Source organism: Thermobia domestica, chromosome 12 (genome assembly GCF_964235325.1).
Source record: "Thermobia domestica chromosome 12, izTheDome1.hap1.1, whole genome shotgun sequence".
Lineage (NCBI taxonomy): Eukaryota > Metazoa > Arthropoda > Insecta > Zygentoma > Lepismatidae > Thermobia > Thermobia domestica.
The window spans coordinates 218192599-218216719 of record NC_137465.1 but is presented as its reverse complement, the minus strand read 5'-3'; the positions used below and the strand labels follow the sequence as shown (position 1 = coordinate 218216719).

General features: G+C 35.8%; 2 protein-coding genes across 4 annotated transcripts in view; one reads left to right on the top strand and one right to left on the bottom strand.

Annotated features, from left to right (window-relative positions):
- The window catches only part of htt (huntingtin), a 212775-nt gene extending 194348 nt beyond the window's left edge, over window positions 1-18427 (bottom strand). Inside the window, exons 1-5 of the mRNA XM_081734750.1 lie at window positions 18151-18427; window positions 11663-11846; window positions 10177-10301; window positions 4668-4821; window positions 3726-3867 (exon numbers count right to left, since the gene is read on the bottom strand). Coding sequence (XP_081590876.1) covers window positions 3726-3867; window positions 4668-4821; window positions 10177-10301; window positions 11663-11846; window positions 18151-18251 — 706 coding nt within the window. The 5' untranslated portion in view covers window positions 18252-18427. The remainder of the gene's footprint in view (window positions 1-3725; window positions 3868-4667; window positions 4822-10176; window positions 10302-11662; window positions 11847-18150) is intronic.
- A 265-nt stretch (window positions 18428-18692) lies between these two features.
- The window catches only part of LOC145667050 (protein RRP5 homolog), a 120220-nt gene continuing 114791 nt past the window's right edge, over window positions 18693-24121 (top strand). Inside the window, exon 1 of one of the 3 annotated variants that reach the window (XM_081734749.1) lies at window positions 18693-18829. Coding sequence is in view for 2 of the 3 variants with exons in the window: in XM_081734747.1 (XP_081590873.1) it covers window positions 19090-19199 (110 nt within the window). In the remaining variant the exon portion in view is untranslated. Of the gene's footprint in view, window positions 18830-19074; window positions 19200-23723; window positions 23810-24121 lie in introns of those variants that run through there. The other 2 variants (XM_081734747.1, XM_081734748.1) reach the window with 2 other exon arrangements.

Here is a 24121-nt window from a genome sequence, read left to right as displayed (position 1 = left end):
TGGCACGTATAACTTTGGGATCCATCTAGTTATAACATATCAAATGAAAACACATTTGTCTCGTTCGGATCTCAGCGGAGCCACTGCGTGACCCTTCCTTGTCAGAACGTCACTGTTGGCTAGCCTCCGTACCTGGCGATTATGCAACCACACACCACGGACATGAAGGTGTCCGCCATTTTGTATTTGTTCCCGATATCGACTTAATACAAACGAATTACTGTTACCTGGTAGAAACCCTATCAATTCATATCCATTTAGACCAATTTTCATTTGGCACATTATCCGAGACTCCCTACGTTCCTTTGGGGAATCCCTTGCGCGTGCATGATAGGATTGTGAAACATGCAAAATTCAATACAGCAGGTATGACTTCTTCAGTGAATTTTTTATCCGTCCTCTTTACGTTGGATAGTTTCCGAACTATTGGCGTCCGAAAGTCATTTTCCCACGCTTTCGGCATCTTGTAGATCCGAAACTATGTCCGATAGCCGAAAGTTCAAGAAAACTTGTTTTCTTGTCTCAGTGGCAGGAGTCACCTCCCAAGAGTTGTAACACTTATTTTGCAACACCCGATATATACTGGGTGATCCATCTTGATGGGAAACATTTTATTTTTAATCTACATGAACATAAGAAGTCTGTCACAGCTATATATATATATATATATATATTTATGTTTGCAAGTCAATGCGAGAGAGTTAATTTTGATGCTATTTGTTGCAGGTATTTTGTCCTTCATGATACCATCAAGTGAAATTGCAAATGTTCTAGAGATATACGTCTCTACTAACGGCTCGATCATCACAGTGCAAAGCATTTCTGAAAACACGATGAACCTTCCCAGAAACTGATTCATCATGAATTTTTGAACTTTTGTGAGACAGGAAATGTAAATAAAAAACAAAATAAAATAATTAAAAAAGAAGGCTGGATGACCCAGACGGTCTTGTTTTTAAGAGACAATTCATCGTGTTGCAGATATCAAGGAAGAAAAAGTCCCCACAAATATCCACCCGTCGGTTGTCCACACCATTCTGAGACAAGACCTACAATTGTATGCGTATAAGATACATGTAGCGCAGCAATTACTACCGGTAGATAGGCTGAGTCGAAAGACTTTTTATAATGCATTTCTGGACTAGTGCAACAAGGACAAAGCATTTCATCAGCAGCTGATCAAGTCAGATGAGACTCACTTTCTTCTGTCTATATATATTAACAAGCAAAACTGTTGGTTCTGAGGTAGACAAAACCCTAGCAACCTGAACAAAAAGTCATTGGACAGTGTCAAAGTGATCTATGGTGTACTGTGACTCATGCGTGTATGATCAGTCTGTACTTTTACGGGGCCTGTTCTGGCGTTATAGCAACTACTGAGAGCTCAACACGTTTCTCATTCTTGAGTTACAACGTCTTGGTCTTCGTTAAAAGGTAACCAAGAAAGTTCTGTCGCTTTTTCACCCACCACCTTCGAACAGTGATATGTCACCTAAGACGTACCTGGAAGATAAAAAATAGTCCCTATCAGCATCGACCTTCTGCCAATGTTCTGGAAGGCCATGGATTCCATCGCGATAGAATTTGGTAGGCCGTGAAGCGAAGAAGGTATCAAGTGCATTTTGCACCTCTACTAGGGATCTGAACTAACGTCCTCTAAGGTGATTATCCAAGGAATGGAACAGATGATAATCGGAAGGTACAATGTCCGGGGAGTATGGTGGACGCGTGTTTCCCATCCAAGGCGGAGAATTTTATCCTGGGTCATCCTAGCTACATGAGGCTTAGCGTTGTTCTGTAACAGAAGGACCCGATTCAGAAGCGCTGGCTCCAGAGTTTTGAGTTTTTCTTGAACACTGTTCAACTGCTGACAGTACACAGTTCCATTGATGCTTTGACCAGCTAGTAGCAGTCCACGATACCGCGAGCAGTCCACCAAACACACAGGAAGACCTTTTTCTGGTACAGTACTGGTTTCGGCTGTTTTGGAACTGGTTCATGGAATGCTAACCAATGATGACGGCTCCGTTGAGCTTCGTACCGGACCTACTTCTCATCATATGTGAATACCCTGTCCAGAAATGAGCTCCTTCGTGGCTAAGCGGTTAGCATGCGCGCCTTTGGCGCGGGAGATCCGGGTTCCATTCCCGGTGGGAGCTCATGTGGTTCGGATTCCACGTTAATTAGTAGGTCCACGTCTTATATAGCCTCGCTGCTGAACGGGACGTAAAACTCAAAAATCAATCAATCAATCAACCTGTCCAGAAATGGATCCTTCCTCAGACAAGGCAGCACAGAAACACAGGTATCTGCTCGGCCCGGAGTCAAATCATGTACTACCATAGACCCACCTTGTAGTGTTTCTAAAGTTGATGAAGGTGCTGCCGAATGGTTTCTCCACTCAACTGAATTGTAGCCCCAGTTCCTCACATGTCTGGCCACTGTTCGCCTCAATTGCTGCCTGAAGATCTTCATTTTGTACATGTGTTGGTTTTCCGACACGTGGTACGTCTTCGAGTGTTCAGTCACCGTCCTTAAACTTGTTAAACCACCGCTGCACTGCCCGTGTAGTCACAACACCCTCACCAAAGGCCTGGCAAACCTTCCGCCCCGCTGCAGCGGCATTTGACCCCAGTTTGAACTCGTACAGCATACATGCCCTTATGACGCTCTCTGGAGGTCCCATGTTCACTCTGTCCTTATGCAAGTTCACGGTATAACTGAACTGCCACAACCAGGTAGTACGTTGGATAAGCTACCCACACAAACAACTGACCTTCGCCTTATCTCCATTTGCATTCAACTCACAGTGTGAGGGCCAATTGAACATAGACCTCCACAAAATGTGACAGAACTTTCTGATTACCTTTATACATGTGGATCCAATAGGACGGCGCCAGTCGTCACACAGCATGACTGACCAAGACGACCTTTCCACAGCAAATTCAGGACGCCTAATTTTGAGATCGAGTGACATCCCTTGGCCTTGAAAATCACCAGATCTATTACCAGTTAGTTAGTTTCTTCAGAGTTGCCTGAAGGAAAGAGTATACGCCGTAAAACCCCAACACTTGATGAACTGAAAGATTTAGGGATTTAGGATTTAGATTTCTGGGCTTTCGGCATCTAAGGCCATTTAGCCCGTCACGTTTGAGGGATGACGTCCCTCGGCGAGCACATTATCCGGGGAAAGAGAAGGAAGGAACCGGCCTGGGACCTATAAGTTAGGTACCACCCGGGCATTTGCCTGGTGTGAATGAGGAAAACCCAAGAAAACCTCATTCAGGATGACTGGCCTGAAAAAGCGTTTTACACTTTTTCGACCGAGTGCCCCCACCGGGAATCGAACCCGGGACCTGAACTGAAAGAAAACATCAGAAGAGTAATTGCAACCAATTCAGCTGAATGCTGCACTACACCACTGGTGATGCAGAGACAAGAGAGCAGGAATGTTCCCGTCGCAATAATATCCACCTCACGGAAGTCATATTCAAAACTTATTACATTATAAGATTCTTATATCCCAGTTATGTATTAAAGTTTGTAGTAAAGTGGATTATTACAGCCAAAATTTTTGTATTTAAAATGTGTCCCATCAATTATGGGACACCCTGTATAATGCAATAAAAACTATACAAGCTTACCTTTTCTCCTGTTGTATTTTCAACTTCTGAAATTTACATGTAAGACTTTCACATGTTAAACAATAAGAACTATTTACTCACCTAACAATGTGTTTAATATCCACGAAATAAACATATGTGGTTTCCTACAATTTAAGCACAGAGTAAGAATTGTACTAGCGGCTGTTCTCCGAACTACTGCAGATGGCGACGACAAGTTATGAAGGAAAGCCTTCAACAGCACCTACAAGAAGGAAACCAACAAAATTACTCTTATGACTAAAATGAGCTATGAAAAAATTAAAATAACACTTCAGTTTCATATACATATTGTCTTTTTCAAACTGCTGCATTTTGAATAAGCGCTCTATCACTGAACCACCGTGCCCCAAACACTGACTTATAATGTACTCTAGTGATCCTAAAAAGAGTTTTATATTTCTAGTATAATATCAGCAATCAACTCTGTTGCCTTCGGGACGCAGATGATATCTATGTTTATATTATTAGTTACACAAAAAAGGCCAGCTTCTGCTATTGAAGAAACCCAAGTTAACATATAACTGAAAATTTAAACGGTATTCATTGAGAGAATTGAAGTTATTAGTATAATATACGGTAAAAATACAACCCACTAAAAGGATAAAATTACGTGACTAAGACGGAGATCAAAACCTGGTCTTCAGTTCACACAGCTTAGCACAGATTAGTCACTCATTTTCACCTTCAAAGTAAGTGTTAAGCCAACTTTCAACAATTAGACTGTGTCACAACTTACTTCTGCTGTCTGTGGACAACTCAAATGATAATGTATGTACTAATAAATAACTATAACGACTAGAAGGTATATTACTTGTAGAAAAAACGAAAAGAATTATTAAGTTCGACATTATTTACGTTCCGACATAGTAAGTCAGAGAGGTTCGATCTCCGATTCAATCACACAATAATATTTAAAGTGGAAATTAAGTGATACTTAGATACAGTCAAAAAATAAATAAAATAAAATAAAAAAATAGACACATCAAGTAGGCAAAATCGTACCTTCACTTCATTATCATTGGTAAAACACCCTAGAATTCTGAATATCTTCTCCATAGCAGCAGCTAATGTTTCCAACACAGGTTCTTCTGGTCTCTTTGCGATTTGCACTATGCATGGGATTAGATTCACAACATATGGTTTTCCTTTCTGTGGCCTGAAAATTTAAATAAGAATTGGAAACATTTTTGAGTTCCAAAAACATAACTTAAAATCAAAATAAAATGAGCTTACCACACAAAGTGTCTTCTGGCCTTTCCCGCTAGTCTAATGGCTAAAGCACAGGCTCTCAGTTTCGATTCCCGGTGGGAGAGCATTGAAAGTATTATAGTAATTTGGATTCCACCTGAAACTGCAGGTTCACGGCTCAACTAGCCTCGGTATTGAAAGGGACACTAAAATTCAATGAACAAACAACAGTAAACTATCTTCTACAAAATTTGTATTAATTCGTATCGGCAAATTTTCACTCCTCGTTTCCAGAGTGTAAAATTAATAGATATTTTTTACTGCCATCTATAAATACGAATAAATATAATATGCCACAAGAAAAATACAATTTCGATATTGCAAGAATTACAAGATACGTTACAATAATGATTTGTAGTATAAATGCTTTGTTAAATCTATGATATATTATGGATCTATGATATATATGATATATTTCCAATAATATCAATATTTACATATTTCTATTATTATTATCTTTTACATGAAACAAGTTATTCAATAAAAGTGGAAAGGTTCATACAAGAATAAGAACGAAAGACGAAAAAAGCAATAGAACTATAGTATTCCAGTACTGAAATAGAGAAAACGAACGATCAGAAAGAGTTGAGTTGAGTTGATTTTGAGTTTAACGCCTCTTTTAGCAGCGAGTCAATAATGAGACAGAACCTACTGATTAACGTAGAATCCGAACCCATGAGCCCCTGCCGGAAATCGAAAGCGTGTACAATAACTGCAAGGAGCTCCACGATCACAAAGAGCAATATACAGCTGCATCTAAAAGTGGATTCTCGGAGATAATTCTTTTACCGAAATGGAGGGCACGGTGGCTGTGGTAGAGCGTTCACCTCTTGTACATAGGGTACCAGGTTCGATACCAGCTTCCGACCAGTGAACTTTGTGGTGGACAAGCACAGTATTCGTGGTTTTCTCTGAGTTTTCCCGTTTCCTCCCATTATTTTATTCCACTATTGCATTCATTTCTCATCATTACCACCTCCTTTGGCCGTGCTGGTGTAGCCGTGGGTTCGTAAAACTGAAATATTTCATTTCATTTTTCTTTTTTCGGAAAACTTTTGAGCAAATAATGCATTCATATACAGTTCCCAGTAAGAAAACATTCGAATTTAGGATATGCAATTGGATATTTTTGCTGGTCACTTCATTCACAAATTATTAATTAAACAGTACTTTAAGGAATACACTCTTGGAACTAGCTCTCTCATATACTTTAATTATGTTTATGAATCCCGAAATGGATAATCTCAAGACTTGAAAAGTCCTCACCTTTAAATGCTTCATCATGTAAAATGGGAAAATATATAGACAAAAGAAAAGGAGAATTAAAAAATACAGAAAAACTAAGGAGTGTGCAGGTGCGCGCAATGTTGGAATGCAGACCACGTGATAGTTTTACCAGGCTGTAAACAGATGGAAAAAAGTAATCGAGCGGGACGATCAGTAGAGGTCAAGGAGGGAGAAGAAATAATGAATGAAGAGAAGAACCTTTAAAAGGAAAATCGATGAAGAAGTTAAGAAAATCATAAATAAAAAATAAGAAAAGTATAAAAAAGATTAAAGTCTTTGGGAGAAATAATAATAAAAAATGAAATTGAGAGATAAAAATGAAATCTTTTAGTTTTACGTTCCACGTTTACGCTGGCTAGGAAAAAGGAGACGCTGATGATGAGAAAGGAATGAAATAGTGGAATGAAGAAAGTGGGAGGAAACGGGAGAACCCCGAGAAAACTCAAGCACGCGGTGTTTGTCCACCACAAAGACCACTTGGCGCAAACTGGAATCGAATCAAGAATACCATGCTATAGGTGAACTATAGGTGAACGCTTTAGCACTGAGTCATCGTGGCCCCGGAGAGATAACAAGTGTATTGTAAATGGAGTGAATGTAACAACGTATAATATTACAGAGAGATAAGGCCAAGGATGCCTTGCGGACAGAGTAGTAATATAAGTGTGTTCTCAACCCTTTCTGAGTTACAATGGAAAAGTCTGGAAAAAGGATTTTCTAGATATTTATATAGAACTTGTAGTGAAATCTACCGATATAACGGGTTGTGTACTGTGGGGAAACGGCGCGCTGCTGAAGTATCGGTGTTTCTTTGGTGTGAATCGAAAAAGGACGTTTTACCAAAGTAGAAGTTGGGACAATGGGCGGCCTAAAGATGAAAATTAGGCTAGTTTTAGACGGAAGCATTTATCGTAGCATTTCTCGTACCAGATGTGCTGCCAAAAATCTTGTATAATATTCTATGGCATCAAAAGTATATTGTGCTTTTACACGGTAGCATTTTGATAAGCATTTTGTCGTGACGTAGCAAACAAATCACTGGAGAAGAGCGCAATTATGGCTCCAAAACTAAAAACAGATATTTAAGTCACTATTTCTTCTGAAGCCCTTTTTCGCATATGCTTATTATGATACAAAGGACTTTTAACGGTGCAGTTATACTATATAGATCCACAGATTTTAAAATTTACAGAAGAATTTTCTAATATTTTAATATAGTAGTGTATAAGTAATGGAAATATGGTGTGCACTTACATGTGAGATGCGTATTTACGTGGAAATATAGAAATTAAAGTCGAACCTGAAATGCACGTAACCTTCAATAAGCTGCCATAAAATTTTGGCAAGTCTGTAATTTCCCCCCGTTCCCAATACTGCTACTACTACTACTACTACTACTACTACTACTACCACTACTACTCCTACTCCTATTCCTACTACTACTACTTACTTCTACTATTATTACTCTTACTACTACTACTTCTACTTCTACTACTACTAATACACCTACTACTACTTACTTCTCCTCCTCCTCCTCCTCCTCCTCCTACTACTACTACTTATACTATGGATCCGTATAGTAAAACTACACGTTGCCACCTGTTAAAGTGAACCTGCACCGGAGAATGCAAGAGCACACCTCAGAAATGATTGCTGAAGGTACAATAAATGTAACGAAAAGTTTTTTTTAAATGAATTTCTGTGAATACGTATAGTGAAACTGCACGCTTTTAACTTTGTACAAACAAGGATGTTTCTCATATTTTTTAATCAACATAATAATAGTATCCCTTCTCCGACTCATTTTTCCTTACTACAATTCAATTTCCCATACAAAACAAAGAGCATGGATATTTGAAACAAAATCTTTCGCTTCCTTTTAACACACCACGGCGCTGCAATCGGAGCAGAAATGCTGGGGAAAATGCTACGAAATAGAGCAGGTTCTATCGACAAGAAATGCCATAGGATATGCCATGGCATGAGAAATGCTATAGCATTTGCTACTTTACACGGTAGGATATCGATGATACGATTTTTGCTACGAGAAATGCTACGATAAATGCTTCCGTCTAAAACTAGCCTTAGACTGGAAGAATTGTAACCACCAGAATGGTAATGCGTGTATGTTAGATTTATGATAAGATGTTAGAAAGTCAAATGGATATCCAATATCGGAGAGGTTTCTGACGTCTCTTGGGCAAATACTCATAAGACAGTAACTTACTTAATGTTTCCGTTTTATTTGAATACTTCCTTCCGTTTATCTGCAACAGCTCTTGCTGCGTTACTGGATCCTTACCTCTACACCTCTTACTGTGGTGTTTGCTTTCCTATAAAGAACAATTTGTATAGAGTATTCCATAGACTAAATTCCGGCTTTTAATTCACACCAAATGTTGTCACTGTATTTTAACAGTCGACTTACTGTTTTTATGAAAACACTATCGTTCAGGTTAACTATGTATGTGGATTTCCACAATGAGTCTTTTGATTTTGGTGCTAATGTTGACACTAAACTCACTTCTTGTGGCTGCTGTAAACATTATTTCCAACTTGCAGATATAAATACTATACAAAAATTATTGTAATTATACAACTGATTTATATAACTGAACACGTATTTTGACTTGTACAGACTAATGTCATTAGGGTTTTTTTTTCTTTTACACTAACGACACCAATATCGCTTTTGTGGCTGTTGTAAACACTATTTTCCGCTGACGAATTAAAAAAAAAAAAAAAAACACGGCGTAACAACCCATTTTGTAAGCCTAACGCTGCTCCAGCGCCATCAGGTAGCGATCGGCTGTAGTACGTCCAACCTAGCGGCGAGCACATCGGGAGCTTTCTAGACCTTTACGCAACTCCGCAGTTTGCCTCACCACGCTGGGTGGACGCTGAAAATTGGGAAGCATTGACTGGGAATCGAACCCGGGACCACGCGGACATGAGACCAACCAACGCTCTAACCACTAGGCTACGGTGTTCCCAAGGACGGATTTAAACATTACGTAAATATTATTGTGAATTATATAACTATTTGGATGAATACTTATTTTTGACTGTACAGTCCGCAGCAAAAAACCTGCAGCATGAGTATGTAAGTTTATTGTGAAACTACGCCTAACAACAAAGGGAATCAACATAACGTTTAAGTGACACGAATCACACCAGGAAAAACCTCGGCGTCCTCACTTGCACACTTATTTTGGAGCAAAAGACTTCGTCGTTTCACAACAAACTTACATGCTCATGTTGCAGGTTTTTTGCTGCGGACTGTACATTATCATTAAGATTTCTTCTATTAAAGTAAAAGTTCATAATTTTTTTGTTAGTTTCAGGCATTGTGCTGCCAAATTAACTTCTGAAACAGCGAGTGGACTGTTAAAATACAATGACAATCACTAGGCAACAATTAAAAATGGAAATTAAATCCACGGAACACACTTCGTAAATTGTTGCTTATAGGAAAGTAAACCCCACAATCAGAAAAAAAATAAATTAAATCTTTCGGTTTAACGTACCACGAGTATGCCTTTTTAGGCTAAGGGAGATGATGATTCAGCCAAGTGAAGGAGTAATAATGGAAGAATTGGTGAAATGACAATGTGGGAGGAAACGAGAGTACTCCGAGAAAACCCACGGACCCCCACAAACTTACTTGTCCGGGGATCGAACCAGGGACCTCACGCACCAGCAGTAAGCGCTCTACCACTGAGCCACCGTGCATCCCCACCACAACAGGAGATGGAAAAGTAAAGTTCCAGTGACGAAGCACAAACTGATGCTGATCACGTTCCCAGAGAAGAAGGAAATATTCAATAAAAGGAACAAAACAGTCACTTTTTTTCTAAAAATTCATTAGTTTCCGTAGTGAAGGAGGCTGGGATAGTATTGATTAAGGAAGTTAGAAGTATAACTTTTATGTCGTGCGCCTCAGCCTTTTTTCTGTTCTTTAACGTCTACTAATTACCTTATCATGTGACAAAGTTCACCAAATCGCCACAAAGCAGCTCGTAATGTTCTCGCACTTCCATTCTTCTTAATTTCTTTATGAAGCTCTACGAGAATTTTCCCTATATTCGTATCCGTTAAAGCCTACAATAAAAAAAACAAAAATAAATAAAAACTGAAATTACATCACTCTTTTATATAAAACTAAGTGATATTAAATACTAAAGAAATTGTCTGATTATATTATTAACTAATACAATAATTAACACGTAATATGCAGTCGATGATTCCAAGTATCTGTGAAGTATTCGACGAGAGACGCTTACTGCACCAAAGAGATGAACTCAAGAATTGCTTTAGCCAAAGAAGCATTCAACAAGGAAAAATCTCTCTTAACTAGTAGCCTTAATATTGGACTAAGGAAGAAATTGGTCAAATGGTATATATGGAGTATTGGACTTTATGGTTCAGAGACTTGGACATTACGGAAGTTAGAGAAGAAATATTTAAGAGCTTCGAAATGTGATGCTGGAAAAAAATGGAGAAAATAAAAAAGACAGAGAGAGAGCAACAAACGAAGACGTTTTAAAACGGATAGGAGAGAAGACGACGCTAGTCACCATCCTTCTTGGACAGGCCAATTGGATTGGGCACATCTTACGAAGAAATTGTCTTCTTCATACCGTCATAGAAGAAAAGGTTGAAGGAAGTCAGGAATAGCAAGAAGAACACAACTGATCGACGATTTAAAAAATGGAAGAAAATGCGGGCAGTTAAAAGAGGAAGCTGAAGATCGGAAAACGTGGAAGAAACATTTCCAGGCCTTAAAAAAATAAATAAAAAAAATCTTAAAATAGTCCTAGCATCTGCCAAAAGGCAAAATACTTAATAATAATAATAATAACGCACTTATAATTAACATAATGAACTAATTACTTAAAAGAACGTCACGGATGCTTACTTATATTTTCAATACTCACCGCCATATGTTTCCTGAGGACAGATATTTGTGAATAATTATCTGAAACATTTCGAAGAATAATCAGTCTCCTTTAGGCAGCACACAGATTAGTTACTGTCACTATGACAACGCTCAATTCCATTCAGCATCAACCTAAGCATGAAAAGACTAAGGATAAATAATTTCTAAGCAAAGACTATCGGCGAAGTCCTTCCAGTTACTGAAGGACAGTCTTATCGTGACGTATGATCCAAATGTGTACCCAGAAATCCAGATTCCAAAACAAAGCAGAATATGTAGACGGATAGAAATCCTATGTACGCATCTCTACGTAATGAGGATGTTAATCTCATAAGCATGTCATAGAGCATATAAAACAAATTTACCTACAACATTATCATATTACACATTTTATAACATTTTTTTTCAAACATCCACGTATGTTTTACAGCATTCTTAAAACAATATTAGAAAATAAAGACTAGAAAAGTGAAATTTAACATCTAACTTAAATAAGTTTGAAGTGTTGGCCGCCTTTACTTACTCTAATGAGTCTGTTGAGACTTTCGTCTGCCATCATTCTAACATCAGAATCCGGGTCATCACACAAACGTAGTAAAGTTTCAACAGAAATACTCAACAGGTGAGGAAAATCTTGAGTTCCTTTAATGTTAGGATTACACATGAAATCAGCAATTGTAATGCAGTGGGTAATTTTGTCTTTTCTCCTGGAAACAAAGAAGAAAACACTTACAACTTGAACTAAAATCTATCGATTTAATATTTAATTAGGGAAATTGGTTCGGATTACTTTCTATTGGTATCAGTAATAACAGAAGAAAGATGTAACGGCTGAATAATAATAATAATAATAATAATAATAATAATAGTAATAATAGTTTATTTGTGGTGCTAGCAACAGCGACCAGCCAAATACAAAACTATATCAGAATAATAAGTAAATACAACTGCCAGAATATCAAGGACACACGAAAGATGATTTTCACTTCCTTTCTCATAATTTTGAACCAGGCAGATACAGAAATTAAGTTCACCCTTCCACCTACGTATATTGCTTACACTTACGGATGTCAAACGTCCTTATTTTGTACGAACAGTTTGTATTTTTTAAGAACTCTCTCTCTCTTTTCGTATGCTACACTTAAAACTGACAAAATGTCCGTAATTTTGTTTTGGACTAGAAAAATAGATTGATCAGTTACTATACTCTTAGCACTGCACCGCTTACACGCTCACCAAGAGCTTTGTACTCTTTCATTTTAAAGATATATAATAAATCATGGAACAGATTGTGGTCTCATTGAGCGGCCTGTAAGGTGAGTTTACGACAGGGTGGAAAAAAATCGCGATTTATTTAAAAAAATCATTTTGTTGATTTTTTTATTTAAATCGATTTTTTTGATTTAAATCAAATCTTTCTCCTCGTATACTACAAGTCGCGAACTGAAGAAAAAGCATTAGGAATTAGTATTAACTGCTAATTATGCCATTTAAGTGAAAGTGTTGGGGCTGAATTTTGAATTATTCCCAATCGTTAACCTATATCAATCCCAAACTATGTTTCTTAACCCTTTTAAATTATGGCTCTTTTTAAAGGTAAATTATAGACTTTCAGTCAAGCAGCTACAGCATCATCCCTATTTATCCTAGGATCATGGTACATACATCACTCTCTTTAGAATAGAACAGCTTTTGAAACGGTAACTTAAACATTTCTCTATCATGTCCCTGAAGCGGTAAATTTTGAGAGTAATCGTCATTGTTTTTTTTTCTTTTTTTTTTTTTACTTTTTTAAAAAAAATTGATCCCCTCTGGATTACCCTGTGTTAACGCACAGTTCTTAAAATGAACTGGGAAATACTAAGGGGTGTACTAAATGTGTGTACAAACTTTCAAGCTTCTATCTTGAGTAGTAAGGGTAAGGAAACTATTTAACAATGAGCTAAGAACATTCTCATTATGCCCCAGATGACCCGGATGTAATATAAAAATTTCCTCAGACATCCCTATTTATTCTAGGATCATGATTTGCACATTATTCTCTTCAGAATAAAAAAAAAAAAAAAAAAAAAAAAAAAAAATTCAAACGGACCCTTCAAATGTCTCCATCATGTATCTGGGGCGGGTAAATCACGAAAAAAGGAATTTTCTGTTAAAAATATCTTTTTTAATTTTTTCTTTACCCCTGTGGACCCCTCGTCCTGTTTTAAAGCTGAGATCTGAAACAAATCTGAAAAATACTGAGGGGTCCACTGAGTAAATGTGCAAAATTTCAATCTTGTAGGTGCGAAAGTAAGCCCGCGAAAAATAATATTCCCCAAATACCCCAGATTCCCATATAAAACAGTATCTCAGGTAACAGTTTCCTGAAACATCCCTATTTATCCTAGGAGCATAGTACGTACATCATTTTCTTCAGAATAGAACAGCCTTTCAAACGGCACCATTCAGATGTCTCCATCTGAGGCGAGAAAAATCACGAAAAAATACGCTTTTTTAAAACGTTTTTGCCCCTCTGGATCTCGCTGTTTCCACGCAGAGATCTGAAAACATCTGAAAATTATTAAAGGGTGCACTGAACGTGTGCAAAATTTCAGTTTCCTGAATGCAAATTGTAACCCGCCATAATAATAATAATAATAATAATACGCATAACAAAAAATATTTTTTAAAATTTACGACGTCATCACACACTATGCCTCAACGCAGAAAGGCGTGAAAGCGTATGTAACGTGTTCTAAAATGCCTCCAGTCCTGAACAAAATGAAGTAAAAAGCCTTATAGGTGCTTTTTTTAATCGAATAGTTGATATATATAGGTGATATAATTTAAAAGGTTAAGCATTAAGGAAAAAGTACAGCAACATTTATCAAAATGACACTTTTTTTCACAAAAGTTACTGATATTTGGCAGGGGCCTATTTTTAAAAACTCAGAACTAGCTTGTAGCATGAAATACATCAATTTCGCCTAAAGTTATAAAATTAACAACAAAAAATGGAGGGGGGATAGGGCGCCTTTAAATACGCCCTATTATCTGGGAACAAACAACGCCCTATTATCTGGGAACAAACAAACAGACACGCACAAAAAAGAATTTTCGTCTTAAATGTCGATGGTGATTACCCCGTTGGAATAGTTAACGATTTTAAAACTCAAACCCAATGTTACGAAAAGAATAAAGCAGGATTGCTCCGTTACCTGTTCAAAACGGGATTTTCCGTAATCATCCTCTGCATGACACTTTTTTTCATACTATACTGTACATTTGAGTCTCATTGTATTATGATTATTAATTTCCATAATCGAAATAACAGAATAGAAGCGGGATTTTACTTATTTGCATTTTAAATTAATTTATTTCGGAATTCGATTTAAATCAGACTGATTTAAATCAATCCACCCTGGTTTACGAACAGTCGAGAGAATTGTAAGCAAGAAGAAAAGTCTCTTAATGAAACTGGAAATACGTTATTTGGATTCCTGGTCAGCGAGTCTTGCCTTGAAAACCCATACGGATATAGACTTGACGCCTTTTAGCTCCTACTGCTTAACACATTAAATAATAATAATAATAATAATAATAATAATAATAATAAGAAGAAGAAGAAGAAGAAGAAGAACGTAATGAACCAAACATCTTTATAAGAAAGAAAAGGAAAATACATTTCAGAATCGTGCGTGTTTAAACAACAACGAAATTAGTATAGATGGTTTGAATTTAAGGATATTAATTTTATGGCAACAGTGTTTTAGTTTTAATGTTAATCTTGTTATGTAATTCCACTACAGTAGGTAGTTTTCCTTTAATTAACTGATTTCACCAATTTTCATTAAAACTCGAAACTGTCCGTATTTTTGTACCAAGAAATCTGGCAATTCTACTTGAACTAATATTATACTATTAAAGTACTCCAAAGTTACAATCTATGATTATGTTGTAATTTTCTTTTTCCTTGTTCCTTAATAACCTAATGCAACGATAACATTTATGTACATTTAATTATAGAGCAATAAGAAGAACAGTCCGGTACCTTATGATAACAAAGCTTCTGACCAGATTTGTTTAAACTTGTTTTATTTATGCTGTTAAAGATATAATAAGTGAGGAAGCCATAAGTGATTAAAGTGTATTTTTAATTTCTGCACAATGAATGATTATTAAGGAAAAACAAAAATTAAAAATAACATAAATAGTTTAATTTATTGAAATAATCATTGCGATCAGTTTTGGTGATTATTAAAAATAATTTTAATCGAACTGGGACCGCAATACTTAATTATGATACGTGTGTTACGCTCTGTGCCATTAGTTGTCTTGTTCTGAATCCTGGAGCCTTTAGTAAAATGTTTTGAATTACGGTAGATATATGCTGGACAATCTGCTGCTTTCAAAGTTTCTTACCAGTGCTTGGTCATTTAACACGCACTATGTCAAGGTTTAAAATTATTTCCAATTGATCATACGCATAAGCAGTAAAATCTTATCCATTTTTACAACTCTTTTGTATCTGGAGAGGGCGCGGCGGCTCAGTGGTAGATCGTTCACCTCCGGTGCTTCAGGCCCCTGGCCGTGTGGACTTTGTAGTGGACAAACACCGTGCTCGGGGGTTTTCTCGCGGTTCTCCCGTTTGCTCCCACTTTCTTCATTCCACAATTCCACTCATCTCTCATCATCACCGTCTTCTTTAGCCTAATCGGCATACTCGTGGGACGTAAAACTTAAAGATTTCATTTCAATTTTTCTTTTGTATCTCCCAAGAAAATAGGAAGGTCCGGTGGATCAGTGGCAGAACGCTTACCTCTGGTGCGAGGGGTTTGGCTCGATTCCCGGACAAGTAAATTTGTAATGGACAGCATTGTGTGAGGCGGTGTTTTCGAGGTCTCCCGTTTTCTTCCACGTTTTGATTCCGCCAATTGTTTCATCATTCACGTGCTTTTATCATCGTCTCCCTTAGCCTAACGGGGATAAACGTGGGACCTTAAACTGGGAGATTTCATCTCATTTCCATTTTCTCAAGAGAACACTATTTCGACTATGGAGTTCATTATCTGCATACTCTAATTTAGAGTCAACTAAAATGTATTCGCGTGAATATTCTTAAAATTCTCACACTAGGTTAAAAAAAATAATATACTAATAATAAAAATAATAATATAATCATCATTATCAAATGGAAGTTAAAATATTTAAAATACTTAGCAATAAAAAAAATATCTTAGACCTCCACCACTTTCCAACAAACAAGTAAACTGCAGTCAACATTTCAAACACAAACCGGTGTCCTCTAAGAGAGAAATCCAAAAGGTTTTAACAGAACACAATCTTTGGTGCTCCATGCTTTTACCTATACTTTTGTGTCTCTCTTTTATACATCTAAAGGCAATTTTTACTTTTGATAAGATCTTTTTAGTTTTGTGCAGTTAAGACACCGATTAACTTTCAGAAAATATATCGATTGTAGTTTCATTTGTTTGTTGTGTAACACTGGAGAAAAGAAAAAAATGTCTCCGTTTGCTTTAGTTAAAATTATCTTTCAAAGGATTTGAATATTGTTACAATTATGCAAAATACGTTTAAATAATTTATAAATTAGAACATAGGAACCATCTGGGTAATAGTATACATGAGAACCCCCTGATCTGTGTTTCCTGTGTTCTATTACCACTTCTACATGAAATACCATAAATCTTCTACGTAGTGCAATAGTAAGAAGTAGCCATGTGCACAAGACATGCGATATGCGTTAAATTCCCCCCCACACACACACACACAGTCATAGATAAAGTACAAGGGCACTACACATGCAAATATAAAGTACAGGTACGTTCTTTTTTATTTTCGTATCAGTCGATAAGTAAATAAAAGTCGCTTTGTTACCCCCTTGGTAAGTTCGTAGATACTCAATGAATAATCCCTAAAAGTATGAGCGTCCTGCTCCTTGGGAACTGACGCGGCTTTACGTATACTATATCCACCATCGGTCTCGAAAGTACAGTTTGTCTTCTAAAGTAACTGGTACAAAAAACACGGGGGTATGTTTAGTACAAGGGGTCCAGAAGCACGTAAAAAACACAAAATTTACAGGAGAAATGAGTGATGTAAGTATTTAGACGTAACAACGTAACCAAATCTAACCTAACCTAACATAAACTATCGTAAGCTAACCTGAACTAACCTAAACTAACGTAATATTAGTAGAAATAAGCAAAATTCTACCATTTTTTGGAAAATTATGCGGGACTCAATACGCTGATATAACATAAACTAAAGGACCTAACGTAACCTAAACTAGCCTAACCTAACTTAAACTAACCAACCCTACCCTAAACTAACCGAATGTGAACAGAAATTACCAAAATTGTAACATTTTTAGAGAAAAGAGCTGGACCCCTTCTGCTAAACATAGGCCAAAACACGGACCTGCTGATGACTATTAGATGCTATTTTTCACTGGCGGCATACTATTTCTGCACAGTGTACAGAACCTGTATTTTGTTTACAAGTGCAGCGTTACTAGTACGAAATCATGACAAGTGCAATGGAAACTCGTATCATTGCCAAAAACACTTCTTTCCAATACCCTCGCTTGTGCGCATACCCATCATCGCTGGCGCGCCCGTTCAACCACGCAGGCCCACTTGCTTTACCCTGATTCGGTTACTTAGCATTCGGGATTATTGGACACATACCAGAGATTGGTTTAAGTTTTTTTACTGTAGTGTTATATGCTACACATTCGGAAACTATTTATACTCACTTCATAAAAGAATTACAATTTTTCAACAATTAAGTAGGGTAGGGGTTAGGAACGGGACAGCTTAAGGTTAAGTTAGTTTTGATCCATTTTTATAAAATTATTAGTGTGTAATTTCTCGCTTCTGAGTGAGTATACCTTTTGGAGCGGGCATTGTAAAGTTAACCCACATAATATTTAGTTTATTGTATGCACTTGCTAAGCACTTACATTGTAATACTGCTATGTAACTAGCACGAATACAAAATACTAACCTGACTGCAATGTTCGCTTCATCTGATATTGGTGTAGATGTTTGCACTACTTTCAGTGCTTCAAAAGCTTTCACAAGCTTCTCTAATGTTGTCATATTCATTGCACCGTTATTTCCTATAGTACTTTAATATATATTTAATTAACTTTCCATGTTAACGAATTTTAACATATTAACCGTATTTGTTTACGAAGACGGCCAGATTTCTCGTTTCTGCTTAGCTTACAGAGTTGCCAGGCCAATACCATTCGCCCAGCAGGAATTTTTCTTTTTACAAACAACTACAACAATAATAATATTGTATTGCATAGTCAGGACTTGTCAGGAGAATAGGTGTCTGCCTTACATCTTCTTATCTTCAATTAATGGCCTGATATCGAAACCTTTTGGCGAATTAAGTCGAAAAGTAGTATATAGTAAAAAATAAAAAAAAAAGAAAGATCGTAAAGTAGCGTGTCGCGCAATTTGAAATGTTAGTGAGGGCACTTAAAATTCGCCGAATCGGCTACTTATAGAGCAATCTGACAACATTGTTCTAATACTCTTTCCTCCTTGATGTCAGCGCCTACCAGCGGCAGTCCGAATCCGATCAAAACAAAAAAATAACGAAATGCGTCACAAGAGCAAAAGTGGTTGTTCACACGTGTGGTTGGAAATTCTTGTAACGTGTTGAATGTAAAGTAAGTTAAAATAGTTCTGGTTAAATTACTAGACATTACTGGAGAAAATAAGCGTACATTTGTTGATATTTACATATGTTGTCTGATGTCTGTTTTGATAATATTTTTTGTGACAGTAATTATATTGCTTGACATGCTTACTATAATAAAGTAATAAGTGTTCAAGTTACTAACATATCAGGGAATTATTTTCACATTTCTTTTAAAGTGTTCATTGTGTTAGCGGAAAGTAAAATAATAATAATAATAATAAAATAAAAATGTTCCGTGCACTCTATGCTGGTTGTCTTGTTCAGGTTCAGGTTCAAGGTTCAAGGTATTTTCCTTCCTTCTCTTCGGAAGTTTGGATCCTGGAAAAAAGAAAAAAAAAGTAAGTACTGTTTTTTTTTTCATTTAACGTTTTCCATTTTCTTTTTCCACCAAAATTCAAGAAGTTCTTTGGTTTTTTCCATTTCTTTCTCACTTAGTTCCCTTCCATTTACATTAAAGCCTAGCCTCCAAGCTAATTTAACCAAATTTCCTTCCTCTTTCATTTCATCAATCCACTTCCATTTTTCCCTGATTTTTTTGGGTTTCTTCACATTTTAACAATATGTGTTCTAATGTTTCATCTTCTTTGAAACATAATTGACATTTTTCATTCACTTCTTTAAATTTTTTCAGTCTTACCCCTGTTTCAAGGCTCCCTGACCTGGCTTTGAAAAGTAAAATGCTTCCTAAATCATTGTTCATGTAATTTATTTTCTCATAACTCTTTTTATGTGTGTATATTCCTTTTAAACTGCTCTTCTTAACAACTTCTTCATACCACTTTTCCTGCGCTTTCTCTTTAAATGTTTTTTCTGTGATTTTTTCCCAATTTTTATAATTTTCTTCTCTATGCCAGCGGGTAGTTTGATCATACTTTCTTTCTAATTTCCTAACTCTCCTAAACCATTTCGTGTTCTCCCCTTTTCTCATATGTTTAGTGGCCTCATGCACCACTTTTACTAATCTTGTTTCTTCCATAAATTTTAATCTTCCAAGATATTTTACTTTACTCACACCTTCTCTTTTTTCAAAATCACTCCATCCCATTTCTCCTGTTATTGTTACATTTGCACTTAATTTATTTGCTCCTAGGGCAAACCTTCCTATTTGATTTTGTGCTTGTTGTAAAATACTCCTGGTTTTTTCCGTTAAAGTTATTACTTCATTTGCATATGTTAGCGCCGGTACAGCTACTTGTTTCCATAATATTCTTGATACCTCATATCTATTGTATGACCACATTGCTTTATTTTTTATAATTGCTGCATATTTTTGTACTTTATTTTTTAGTTTTTTTTCATGTTCAACTAAGTATTGTTCTCCTTCCTCAAGTGTGATTCCTAAAAATTCTATTTTTTCAGTCCTGCTTATTTCTATATTTCCTGCTTGTATATTTTTATCCTCTATGTCTCCACTAAAAACCATGAACTTGCTTTTTTCTTCATTTATTTTTAGACCAATTTCTTCTCCTTTCCTAACTACTGTTTCTAACATTTCCTTAATATCTTCTATATTATTACTCATCAGAGCCACATCGTCTGCAAATAGAGTGCCAGGGATTTTTCTTACTTTTTCTTTTCCTTGCAATCTTAATTCTAACCCTCTGTTTGTTTTGATCAATGCTTCTTCCACTTCATGTATGTATATCAGGAAAAGAACTGGTGATAGAGGACATCCTTGTTTCAAACCTTTATTACTTTCTATCCATTTTGATTTTACGTTTCCCATTTCATATCTGTATTTGTTGTTCTTATATAATTCCTTAAGGAGCATAATAAATTTCTTTGATATTCCTATGTTTTCCATTACTTCCCATAATATCTTTCTCTTGACTGTATCATACGCCTTTTCAATATCTATAAATGCTACTATGAAATCTTCTTTTCTTTCTCTGCATATTTCTATCAGTTGTGTTATAATGTAGATGTTATCTGTTGTTCTTCTATCTGTTCTGAATCCATTTTGTAACTCACTTAAAATTTTGTTTTTCTCTAGCCAGTTCATTAATCTATCTCTTAGAATAATTGCAAAAAACTTATATACGCAGCTGGTAATCGCTATTGGTCTATAATTTTTTATATCATGTTTATCTCTACCTTTTCCTTTATATATTAACTTAATCTTCGTTTGCTTCCAACTTGGAGGAATGGTTCTTGACTCAAGTATATTATTCATAATATTCTTTAAACTTTCCAAATATTTATTATCTAAGTTTATTAACATCTCATTTGACACCTCATCTGTTCCTGTTGCTTTTCCTCTTCTTAGCTTTTTCCTAGCCTTCTCTATTTCCATATTTTCAATATCATTAGTTAAGTCCTGACTTTCTTCTTCTGCACTCTCATTACTCATTTTTGCTAATTTATTTGTTTCATTTTTCGGTTCTTCACAATTTTGCTTCATCGCCCAATCTGTTAAGTACGCCTCAATTTCCGTCCTGTCCTTCATTATTTGTCCCTTTTCATTTCTAAGAATAATTTCTTTTTCTGTTTCGTTTTGCTTTTGTTTAACATATCTCCAGAATCTTTTCCCTGCTTCTCTCCCTCCTGACTTAATTTCCTCTGCTATTTCTTCATTGAAATTTCTAATTTCTTTCATTTTAGCTATGTGTGCATCTTTCTTGCTGTTTATATATTCGTTCCATGCTTGAATTACTTCTTCTTTCCCGATTTCTCCTTTCTTGAATTTCTTTAGTATTAGTCTATGGGTTCGGCTTTTTTCTTTTCTTATATTAATTTTTGTTTCTGTTTCTTTGGTCCAATTGAACTTTCTACTTTCTCTATAACCTTTCTTCCCTTCTTTCGCATTTGTAACTTCAGCTGCAGCACTTTTAATTTTTGTTACTAAAGATTCATAGCTTAGTTCATTTGTGTAATCTTTTTCTAATTTCTCTTTATATTTCTTTATATCTTCTTCTTTTTCCAGTCTTCTAATAGTAGGTTTGTTTTGATCTCTTTTATTTATTTTTTGGAGGTAATTTCTCTTGCCCTCTTGATCAAATAGCTCCATTTTTATTAATCTATGATCACTTCCTACACTGTAAATTCCCTCTTCATCAACATCAAATTCTTTAACCATTTTCCTGCTTTTTTCACTAACAAGAAAGTAATCAATAGTAGTAGCCATCTCTCTTTTGAAGTATGTCTTCTTAACTGGTGTTTGTCTTATGTTCACTATTTCTAAATTAAAATCCTCTACTAGTGAGTATAAAAGTTGCCCATTTTTATTTACTTCTCCTTCCGTTTCTATCAAATGCGCATTTAAATCTCCTCCTATTATGTAATCTACATTTTCTTTTCTTATTTCATTTAAATCTTCATTTACACAATTATATATTTCCGTGTTCCACTCTAGATTTTTTTCAGGTCTCCAATATATTACACCTACATATAACTCCTTTTCCCCCAGCTTTACCTTTATCCATAAGTGATCCTTTACATCTTTGGTTTTGCATCTTAAATTGTTTTCTATGACACTTATATTTTTATTTATTAGAACTCCAACTCCTCCTCCTTTAATTTCTCCAGTTTTTCTATTTCTCCCTTCCCACATGTACTTAGTATCTTCCAAAGGTGGAGCAATTTCATCCCTCATGTTTGTTGCTGTAATTAGCATTATGTTTATATTCAGTTCCTCCATATTTTCGATAATTTCCTTCCATTTTTCTGTTTGGTTTCCCCCTTCCTGAATATTTAAACAACCTATTTTTATATTTACAGAATTATTTTTATTTACTTTTTCATTTCTGGCAACCTTACTACATCTTACTTTCCCTTCCAGTCAATAATTCCGTTCCATAATTCTTATTTCAAGGATTTTTTCACATTCTTCCAAGATTTGTTGTCCTAAGAAACACCCTCCCCTCCAGTTAAGGTGTATTCCATCATTTGCTGCTTCATATTTGGTTAGTCTTCTATTTGCATCTACATAAACCGTTTCTAACTGTTTACAGACCCAATTTATGCCATCATTTAGCTTTTCTATAGTATCTTCATAAACATCATTTCTATATATTAATCCATTTACGACCCATTTACTTTCAGGATATAGTTCCTTACCTTTTTCTAGGAACTCCCACATTTCTTGGATCAGGTGTTTTCCGTTTCTTTTCCCTATATTATTTGTTCCTACATGCACTACAATTACTTTTGGATGAGTTTGAAGATGAAAGTCGTGCAGATGAAGCTAGCTGCTACGATATAATTGGGTAAACTTTACAGTACACGCTCTAGCTGCGCATGGATAAGTAGAGACGCTTTAAAAGGATATGGTAGAGTAGGGTAGGGTAATGTAGAGTAAGATAGGGGTTTGAACAGCTTAGCTTGAGGTTAAGGAAGTTTTGATCCATTTTCATGTTCTCGTTTATGAGTGAGTATATCAGCTGGAGCGGATTTTGTAAAGTTGATCCGTGAAATAATAATTATATTTCTGATTGAAAATCTCCAAGATTAAAAGTAGAAAGGGACGAAATAATATAAACAAACTATTTCCAAGTGATGGAGTGCAAAACAGGTGTATCATTTCAATAACGCAATCTTTCTACTTTTATTTTTGGTTAAGTTCCAAAATTGGACGCCCGTTTCTAGCAAAATTTTGAAAATTTACAGGGAAGATATGGATAATTTGATTGTTTGTATGCTTGAAAATATATAAAGATTTAGAAAAATTCGTTTATTTGTTATATATAAGCAGTTATAAGCATTGTACTATTCGGCGAGCGGAGGGAATTAGTTCGCGCAAGGTAACCGAAAAGTTGCATTCTGGGAAAATAACGAGCATTTATATTATCAACGGGATGTGAACTAACAGTTTTAAAATTTGGGAAGCAATAAGTCGATAAGGAGCAAAATCTTTTAAAACTTGTGAAGATCATGGATTAATGAACCTAATAACAAATTGCAGACGATTTCCTGCTGGAGGTAGGGGAGATGTACAAAACGAAGTACTAAGGTAAGTGAAAGAAAAAACAAAAACTATTAGACATTAATGAAGACTGAAAGGTTGAATTGAATATAACATGCCCTGCGGGGCTCTTACCCGCCTTCACTCGCTAACGCTCGCTCGGCAATACTTTGTGAATTAAATAGTGAACTTTGATAAGAAAAAGAAAAAAAAAACGAACCTAGGTACTAACCGATATGGGGTACTTCTGTCCTAGATCATAACCTTTTCCCCCACCGTTCGATGTAATGGAAGGAAGACTAAAGTCAGTTAAAAACGTACAAATTGGAAAATTATAAATGTTAATAGCTTTTATTAAGA